The sequence below is a fragment of the Elephantulus edwardii genome, unplaced genomic scaffold (genome assembly GCF_000299155.1).
Source record: "Elephantulus edwardii isolate Elephantulus edwardi_28Jun2011 unplaced genomic scaffold, EleEdw1.0 scaffold00003, whole genome shotgun sequence".
Taxonomy (NCBI): domain Eukaryota; kingdom Metazoa; phylum Chordata; class Mammalia; order Macroscelidea; family Macroscelididae; genus Elephantulus; species Elephantulus edwardii.
In genome coordinates this window covers 18,082,854-18,093,401 of record NW_006399753.1, presented here as the reverse complement: position 1 = coordinate 18,093,401, position 10,548 = coordinate 18,082,854, and the positions used below count along the sequence as shown (strand labels likewise).

The window sequence follows — 10,548 nt, the reverse complement described above, 5'->3', positions numbered from 1 at the left end:
GTGTGTGTGTGAGAGAGAGAGAGAGAGAGAGAGAGAGAGAGAGAGATGAGAATGTTCTGGAACTCGATGGCAGGGGCGGTTATACAACACGGAGAACGTACCTGTTGTCAGGTGCATGGAGCAGATTCTCACCCGCAACCGCCCTACATCACACAACAGAACACACCATTCCCTGCCTGTCCAGCACCGGCCTCACCGTGGTAGGTGTGCCAGAGCCCACAGCTGCACCCACTGCATCACTCCTGCTAACGGGGGGGATCCTACCAAACCCCCCCCTTTTTTTTTAGAGAGGTGGGTTAACACACTTCCTGTCAGGTGTTATCACATCAACTCTAACTCACAGTGATCCATGTAAAACAACATGAAGCCCCCGCCCGGGCCTGTGCCAGCCTCACAGTGTCTTCAGGGACTAAACCCTCTGTGGCATTTACCGTGTCCACACATCTCATCAAAGGTCTACATTTTACGTTGTGAACTTTATCTCAATCAAACAGAAGAAGAAATGCATGTATTTCTTATGTCTTTAGCTCTTTTTATATGTTTGAGATTTTTCCATGACAAAATTTTTTAACCTGGTGATGGAGCATCCATACTTAACCTAGTACTTGATACTGACTATGAAGATATTATTCCAATAATTTATTCCTCGATTGGTGACATCAAAATAGTATCATAATCCATTTTCAATGGGGACAAGGGAGAATAAAATCATATATATCCTGGTAGATTGAAGAGATCAAAGCCTTGATACACTTGCAAGCATCAATCTTACCTTAACTGTCACTTCATCTCCTAGAATTTTCTGGTCTGTGAAAATAGAGGCAGGGGCCAGTTCCTTCCCCTTGTAACATTCTATGACCTTACACTTTGCATCAACACAAAGACTGCTTGTCTTCTTAAAAAGTATCTAGCAGATGTCAATACATGGAAAAGTTGTGTTTGTTACCAAATGTCCATCCTTACTTTCTGTATTTGCCAAAAAAATTCACAGTTCTCACTGCGTTTGAGAATTCTCCACCCGGAGCTCACAGCCTGCAGAGCTGAATGAAGGTCTCTGAAGTCAGCCAGCCTTTTCCAAATCATTTAGGCCTAACGATTATATTTCCACATCTTAATACTCCAAGATCTATAAATGACTTCTTAATAGAAGGAACTTAGAACAGCGTCTAAGGTATTACTGAAAATTCATTAAAAAAACAACAAAAAAGTTCATGATTTCTACAGGATTTCTCTAATTCTGTATAGGAATAGTCCTATTTGAAAAGCTATCACATTATTAAAGCACGGCAATATGTTTAAACCTGAATTAGAGACTAACTAAACAGAATTCCATTAAGCAGTGTTTCCCAGCCCCGTTCAAAGAGATATATACAGTGAGACCCAATTAAAGGTCAAGGCTCACTCTCTCTAGTGAGAACTCTCTGTAATGGGTGAGATATCAAACTGAGGACACACAGCTCAGCCACTCAGCTGGGCAAGGCGTGTACACTCTGATCTCTTTTCTCATCTACAAAATGATGACACTGCAACTTACACCTCAGGAGGTTGATGTGAGGATTCAAAATCCAATAATCTAAGTGTCTGGTGCATCCAAGACACAGGTATTACTCACTAATACCTTTACTATCATTATGCCATTTCTACATACAATCTCCATACCCTCCCATTCTTCACAGTAAGTAAACATACTGATTAGTAAATTAAACAGAAATAGTACTGCAATAACTAGAGATAACATACCTGTTTCAAGACGCGTAGAATACTGATATAAGAAATATAAATTAACCAAATAAAGAAATCCCGTTCCTGGGCCCACGGGGAAGTAAAAGGTGGCAGTAATTGGCCTCCAGATCTGTAGGATTAAAATAAACAGCTGTCAGTTTCTCTGCTAGCTACATTTATTATTATTAAACAATATCATAATATCACATGCAAGCAAACACTGCTGAAGATTATAAAAACAAAACAAAACAAAATAAAAACGGGTAAAACAGCACACTGACAGAGAATGGACGGCCAGAGTTCAGTCTGGGTTTAGAAGAGGCCATAGCACCAGGGATATATCACTGCTGATGTCAGACAGATCCTGGCTCAAAGCAGAAAATATCAGAAAAATGTCTATTTGTTACTGACTATGCAAATATTTAACATTGCAAATCATAATGAACTATGGGTAACACTGAGAAGACTGGGACTCCCAGAGCATTTAATTATGCTCATATAAAACCTGCCTAGACCAAGAAGCTGTTTTCTGAACAGAGCAAGGATGGTTTAAAATAAAAAAAGGAGTGCATCAGGGATGTATTCTTTCTCCACACCTACTCAATCTGTATTCTGAGCAAATCTTTCGAGAAGCTAGAATCTGTGAAGAAAAATGTGGCTTTATAATAGGAGGAAGACTCGCCAACAGCCTGTATTATGCAGATGGCACAACCTAGCTGGCTGATAGTGAGGAGGACTTGAAATACTTGTGGCAGAAGATCAAATACTAGAGCCTTCAATATAGATTACATCTCAACATCAAGAACATAAAAGTCCTCACCACCAGGCCAATAAGCAATATAATAATAGAGAAAAGATTGAAACTGTCAACAAATTCATCTTACTGTACTCTACCATTAACAGCACTGGCACCAGCAGTCAAGAAATCAAAAGTGTTACAATGGGAAAGTCAGCTGTCAAAAACCTCTCCAAAGTACTGAGAAGCAAGGATGTCAGTTTAAAGATTAAGGTGTCCATGATTCAGGCCACAGTCTTTCCAATCACATGCTATGCATCTCGGAGCTGGACGATAAATAAGGATGATAGGTGGCCTAGTGGCAAGCAGCTGTGCTGTAATCACAAAGGCGCATGGTTCGAAAACACCAGACGTACCACTGGAAGGAGAGTCTGTCTCCTCCTATGCCAGTGGGATCTGATTCAAAGGTACACAACAGGAAAGAAGGAGGGAAAAAATAAAGCTGACAGACAAAGAATGGATGCCTCTGAGGTGTGATGCTGTGGAGTCCTGAAATCCCACAGATGGCCGAAAGAAGAGAAAAGCACGGCCAGATGCTCCTTGGAGGCAAGGATAGCAAAGCTTCATCTCACTGGGCATGTTGTTAGGACGAGCTCTTTCCTGGAAATGGACAATACGCTTGGAAAGGGGGAGGCTCAGCAAAACAGAGGAACACCCTCAAGACAGACCGACGGTGACAACAACGTGCTCAAGAAGTCAGAGATGAGGAGGAAGGTACAAGGTAGTGCTGGGTTCACATCTGTTGTTCAGAGGGTCGCTAGAGTCACACACCCAACTTGAGGATTTGTAACAACAAACAAAAATAAACCCAGATAAATAATATAAATAAATAAATAAATGCAGAGGATTCTCCTCATTGAGGGCCCACTGACATCACAGGTACAATTCAAGACTACAGGGAAAAAGGTCCTGTCAGTTACAAGTACACCAATTTATACAAATCCATGGAATTAAATTATGCCAAGTAAGAAATTATTTTTATGTAAACTGAGGAGGGAATAAATGCTATACAAGGATATACTTAGTCTTTACTGAGTTGGGGCAGATAGTTAAAGCCCATGTTAACAACGATGCCTCTATTCACACCAAGAGAGAACACAAAGAATAACAATCCAAAGGCACATGATTCAAAACCACCAGAAAGATGGGTATCTCCTCTTGCTTGATTTACAGCCTCTGAAACCCTGCTGGAGGGTCAGCTATGGGTCAGTTCCTACCCAATGGTACACAACAACATTCAAGAGGTAGAAATGGAACAGGGCTCACTACTCAGTGTTGTGAATAAGCAATATTGTTGTTGTTATGTGCCATCAAGTTGCCTGCAACTCATAATGACCCTATGGTACAACAGCCCAAAACTCTCCTCTATCCTGTGCCAATCTCACTGTCTCCAACACACCTCCACTTCCCTAGTTACTGAATCAATCCATCTCATTGAGGGTCTTCCCCTCCTGCACTGTCCCTCCACTCTCCCAAGCATGATGTCCCTTTCCAAGGACTAGTCCCTCCTTACAACATGCCCAAAGTATGTCAGACGAAGCTTCAGAATCCTTGCCTCCAAGGAGCAGCCTGGTTTCCCCCACTTCAGAACAAAAACTGTTTGCTCTCCTAGAAGTCCATGGTATAATTCAATACTCTTCTCCAGCACCACAGCTCAAAGGCATCAATTCTCCTTCTATCATCTATAGTCATTGTCCAGCTTTCTGACGCATAGCAAGTAATTGCAAAGACCATGGCCTGGATCAGGTACACTTTAGTCTCCAGACTGACATCATTGCTCTTCAGTACTCTGGAGAGGTCTCTGACAGCTGACTTTACCAATGCAACTTGTCTTTTGATTTCTTGGCTGCTGGTACCAAGAGTACTGATTGTAGAGTCAAGCAAACTAAAGCTTGTTAACAATCTCAATCTCTACCACTGATCATGATGCTGCCAATCGTCCCAGTGGTGAGAATCTTTGTTTTCCTGATGTTTAGCCTTAATCCATATTGAAGGCTGCAGTCCTTGACCTGCAGCAGGCACTTCAGGTCCTCCTCAGTTTCAGCAAGTAGGGTTGTCATTTACATAATACAGATATTGATAAGTCTACCTCCAATCCTGGTGCCACACTTCTCCTCACAGAGCCCAGCCTCCCAGATAATCTGTTCCGCATACAGATTGAAAAATTGAAAAAGTATGGAGACAGGACACATCCCTGGTGTACACCCTTCCCAATTTTGAACCATGCAGTGTTTCCTTGCTCTGTTCTGGTGACTGCCTCCTGGTCAAAGTATAGGTTTCATATAAGCACAATCAAGTGTTCTGGAATTCCCATTCATCTCAGAGTCAGCCACAGTTTGTTGTGATCTACACGGTCAAATGCCTTTACATAGTCAATGAAACACAAGATAGATATATAATTTTAAAATATGACTTCTCCCTTGCCCTGCCCCCCTCAAAAACAATTTCCCAAGAGTCAACAATGAAAAGGAAGACTTGTCCCTGATCCTCATCTCCCAGTTCTCTTCTCAGCAAAACCTGACCACTTACTAGGACTTCATCCAGAAATAACAGGATGTGTCCTCGCTCGCTCTTCGGCCCTCCCACTGCACTGGCCCGCACCTCGCTGCTCTCCCTTGGCAGACAGCCTGACTGGCCTCAGAGTACTCCTTTCATGTGGGGCCCAAACTTCTCTTCAACTGCTACAAGGCTGCAGTGAGCACTCTGCTTGGACATGTGGACTGAAACTACCAGATCAGGGGACTTCGGCCTCTAACGTTGGTCAGTACTGTCAATACTTTTACAAAGTGTACTTTCTTTACCCTAAGAGTGACTTCCTGAGAACCACATATAAACCAAAAGAGCAAACTAGATCAAAACTCATTTTGGTTTCTTCACAAGTATACAGAAACACCTGGGTCTGCTGCAGAGGCCTGCAAGCACCTGGAGTGGGGTCTCAGACAACAAACTGGCATTTCTGAGCTTCCATTTCTGGCTGTTACAGTGTAGTCTAACTGTCTCCACTTTGACTAAAGATAAGATGAATAAAGAAAATGAGTGAATCCATCCACAAACGTGCGAGCCTACTTACTTACATGCCTTACCCGAGGGGGTAGGTTTTACAGATGAGCAAAGAGCATGTAGAAAGGTTGTGTGATCGCTAATAAGTGGCAGAGTGAGAACTCTGTCCCAAGACAGTCTGACTCCAGAGTTTGGGCTGTTTTTTTTTACAATTTCTCTCACAAGTGGCATGGATATTACGGGCTATAACTATAATTAATAAAACTTTTCAGCGCTACTATGTGCATATAATCATGAAATAAAGTGGGACTAAGTCTACAAATTCATTCTTCCTGCTTATGAAAAACATAGAGCATAAAGACCAAATTCCAGTCCCATCTTGGCTCCTAAATGGAGGCCATTGTTGTTATGTGCCATCGAGTCACCTGTGACTCATAGAGACCCTATGTACAACAGCCCTAAACCCTGCTCTATGCTGGGCCAATCTCACTGTCTCTGACACACTCATCCCGATTACCCCAGTCACTGAATCAATCCACCTCATACAGGGCCTTCCCCTCCTACACTGTCCCTCCACACTCCCAAGCATGGCATCCTTTTCCAAGGACTGGTCCCTCCTTACAACATGTCCAAAGTATGTCAGACGAAGCTTCAGAATCCTTGCCTCCAAGAAGCAGCCTTATTTCATCCTCTCCAGGACAAACCTGTTCGTTCTTTTCTGACACCACAGCTCAAAGGCATCAATTCTCCTTCTATCATTCCTAGTCATTGTCCAGCTCGCTGATTCATTGCAAGTGATTGCAAAGACCAGGGCCTGTATGCGGCACACCTTGGTTTCTATCATTGCTCTTCAGTCAGATCAAGGGATGGGTAGCAGGAGACAGGTATTGAAGGGAGTAGGTGGGAGTAAAAGGGAATGCTGGTGGAGCAAGGAAATGAAACTACTGGTTATTTCTACAATTAGGAAATATTTTTCATCTGCATTTTTCCGCAAAATGCTTGTCTGTCAGATAATTGTCTAAATCTAAGCATTCATACTAAGACACACTAGAAGGGCTGGCCATCCACTTCCGAAATAGCAGGCCTTCGAAAACCCTGTGTACAAGAGAACACACTTAAGACTAGCAGACAGGGCAACAGAGGTGGAGCTTTCAAGTATGGAAATATGAAGGAAGAGGAAATGGAGGCTAGGTTGGGGAAAGCTGGGCCTCTGAAGCTCCTCCCTCAGCGGCCAGTGACAGCTGTCCTGTAACCCGCCTTCCTTACCTCAGTGTTCACACAATGTTGGAAATTCAAGAAAGAGGTGTGCTGTTTGTTTTGGTTTTTTTTAAAGGTATATGTGCAGTTGGATCATTATTAATATTACAATCTTTTAGACAATGCACGCTGACCTGGTTTTTTCAAATCTACATCGTAAACTACTCCGTGTTCCGGTAAGTTATTCAAAGCCTGTTTTTGGAAAAGAAACCTCATTTCTTTGCCTGACTATATTGTCACTAGCACTGATGACACACTATTTTTAGCCACCGTGTGCACCTGTTCTTTGGAAATTAGTGTCTGTCAAAATACCTCACTTCTTCTCCCCTTTCATTAAGCTTACCCTTGGGTTATACTTGCGTTCATTGATCTAAGGCCTAATATTACTTTTGTGCTACTTTGAAATTATAATCTGAAAACACCAGGAGCTACCTCATCTCTTCAGGAGCATTCACTGGGACACAGTTCTGAAAATCCCTATTGAAGGGAGCCAACTAGGTCCTCTCCCTTTTGTTCAGTTCAGCCTCATACACGGAAGAGAAAGAACGCACTTCTGCCCAGACAGAAGCACATCCCCGACCCTGGAGAGCTCCCTGGACACCACAGGAGGAGTTGTCCTACAAGGACCCAGGGGCTTGCCCATAGAGGACTTGGCGCTGCCTGCTTGCTGAGGGCTTGCTTGTCCAGGAGTACCTCAATTTAGGCCACAGAGAAACCCAAGGCATGCCCCATAACCTTTCTCAGTCTTTTCAAGAGGCACACTGGGCTCTAATTAAGACTGGTGTCATCTGTTTGAAGGCTCCATTTCACAAGAGGCAAATAAATAGCTTATGTGTTCCAGCGTATAGAAGCTTTGAAGGGAGGAAGGGGAACTGCAATCTCTAAAGTTACTAATGCAAAAGCTTCTGCTGAGAAAGGGCTTCTGAGAGGGCCTGCCACAATCCTCAAACTGCCGTCTCCACCAGTCTGCTGCTACTGAAGGGCTCACAAATGCCACCAAGGGCCAAGAGTGGGCTTTGCAGTGTGCTGGTGCTATCAGAGTTGGGAGTACGTGATGTCAACAAGCCACTAAGAGAGACAAACACCTGTTAGCAAACTGTGAGCTGGTTTTGGTTTCTTGTTTTGAGACATATTAAACAAGAAAAGGCCTGTGTCACTCATTCGCTCATTTAAACAAACAAAAGGCTTTGACTGAGGAATCTAAAGGGCGATTCCACTCCCTGGTATATATAATCAACAGAAATGCATACATATATATGGTCACCAAGAAGTACATATGTTAACCAAGACATGCACTGGAATGTTCCCCGAAGGGTTATTCTTAATAACCCCACCCTACAACCACTAACTGCCATATGGGGGCCTCCCCGAACATACTGCAGAAAAGGGGCTAGATACAAAAGTGTACAAACTGCACAATTTACACAAAGTACAAAAAGAGGCCAAAGCCATCCCCATTAGCGGTCACCTAGAGCAGGGCTAGGCTGCAAGAGGAGGAGGATAGAAGTGATGGTGAAGGTAGCTTGTTTCTTAACCTGGGTGCTGGTTATAGAAGTAGGTCAAGTCTTTGAAAATCCAACAAGCTGAAAATTTGTAATACATGTTTCCTATTTGTAAACTGTAACCCAACAAAAAGTTACAAACCAAAGCCCTGGACTAACTCATGAACCACCTGATCTGCAGACCACAGAGGACTATAAGCAGCCAGGGAGCAAAGACTTTAAAAATGTATATATCATTAAAGTTCTAGATCCAAACAAACCTTAAGGCTTTTTTTCCTTGTTCATCCTCTACCTATTATGCATGTATGCATATAGCTGTCTTCCCCAATACACCCTCCAATCTGTTAATTTAGCTGTCAACAGGTTACAAGGCACCTTGGCAAAAAGGCACCTGACTGATAACAAGGAGCCCGGTGGCCCAGTGCAACCCACACTGGGCTGAGCACCCAAAGGTCTCGGTTCGAGTCTACCACCCACTGTGCAGAAGAAAGACGGGCAGCCTCTTCCCACGAAGATTTTACAGCCTTGGAAAGTCAACAGACGATTACCATCTGTTGTAATCAACTCCTGGGCACTGGGATTTTTGTTTTGCTTTTAGTTTTTGGCTGATGAACAAATTTGACTGGTGTCATTTCTTATTATTCCTGCTAATAAATTAGGGAAATTGGGAGTTGACATCTTCCCACTTCAAGACAGAATGCTTTCTGAGGGACAAAAACTGGTGGAATATAATTAGTCAACCAGCAAATACATTTCAATTTCACTTACAAATTAAAATTAGAATCTTAAGGTCCATGGAGGGAAAGCAGTAACAACAGGAATTATTGGGGTTTTGTGTTGTTTTTTTTTAAAAAAAGCACTACTTTATTTTGTGTATAACATGCCTAACATTTAGGAAACTCACTTTTCAGGGGGCTGCAGAGTTTGTAAAAAACATACACCATACATGCTCCCCATAGTCTATTTACTAGGCTCCTTTCTAATCATTTTACAATCATTTTCCCACGTGTTCTACACACAGAGGCATGAAATAGGTAACACACACCTCCCATTTGAAGGTACTTGTTTCTGTACACTGAAAAGATGTCCTTGAAGCAGTGCATTTAATGTCATTCCTGTCATCCTCCTCAACCAAAAATGCTAAACTGACATTACTTCTTAAAAGCCACTAAAACACTTCTTTAAAGTGTTAAAACAGAGTTCATATACTATTATTTTATCTGTATTTTTTAAGTAAATAAGCTGAGGCTCAGCAAGGATAGATAACTCACCTAAGGGGGCCTATCTACTTTTTGTTTTTAATTCATGATCATAGTTTATTTGACTGCAAAGATATCAATTAGAAATGGCCAAAGCAAGAGGCCATGGGAGGACTCTAAACACAGAACTTGCAGTTGACCTCTCCTAAAGGCCCAGGCAGTGTTCCCTCCTGCAGTTATTACTGAGAATCCTGGCCTGTCTAAACATACCAGAAAATAAACAGTATGTTGAAAACAAAGCAGCTTCAAAAATGTTCTACTACACTATATAGCTTCTTAGCTATTCTTGTGAAGGAGTTAAACAACGTAGCCTCCAGAAAAGCCTAGAGACTCGGACTCATGTTGTTGTTATGTGCCGTCGAGTCGCCTACAACAGCCCTAAACTCCGCTCTGTCCTGTACCAATCGCACTGTCTCTGACACTCTCATCCCAATTATCCCAGTCACTGAATCAATCTACCTCATAGAGGGCCTTCATACTAAGGGAAATCCCACCTTTCTGGCAGTTGAGGGACCAGTACAAAGACATTCTATCCCTGTGAACTATTTGATTGACAGGTGTCAGTATGAGGAATAAGAAAGAGGGAGAAAGAAATCCTAGGCAGCAGTATTGTGAGCCTTAATACACACCTAGATGTTCTGACTGAACTAGTGAAAGATGATTTTAAAGTCTGAAGAGCCAAGCCATTAAGTGACTCACAGAATCTATCATAAGGAGGAAATATCCTATCTGTCAACCTCAAACATGAATCCACAATTCTAAGCCAATTATCTTTTTGTTTTTTAATGCAAGAAAGTCCGTATGATTTCAAGGTCGTTATTAAAGATTCAGCCTCGAAAGAAAAAGATAAGAGAAAACCTACTGACTGGAAAACAAAATATTTGGCAATACCATTTCAGACAAGGGTCTCCTATTAAAGGTTTACAGAATCCTTCAGGGCCTCTGAGGGAGGCCGACTATCAAATTTAATAATAGTGGACCAAATGCTGTATCAGGAAATGTTGTTGTTGTT

At 42.3% G+C, this 10,548-nt stretch overlaps 1 protein-coding gene across 2 annotated transcripts in view; it reads right to left on the bottom strand.

Annotated features, from left to right (window-relative positions):
* Positions 1-10,548, bottom strand: part of DERL1 (derlin 1) — a 32,479-nt gene that overhangs the window by 15,927 nt on the left and 6,004 nt on the right. For both annotated transcript variants that reach the window (XM_006879314.1, XM_006879315.1), the window contains exon 2: positions 1,741-1,852. In XM_006879314.1, the coding sequence (XP_006879376.1) occupies positions 1,741-1,852 (112 nt within the window). The remainder of the gene's footprint in view (positions 1-1,740; positions 1,853-10,548) is intronic.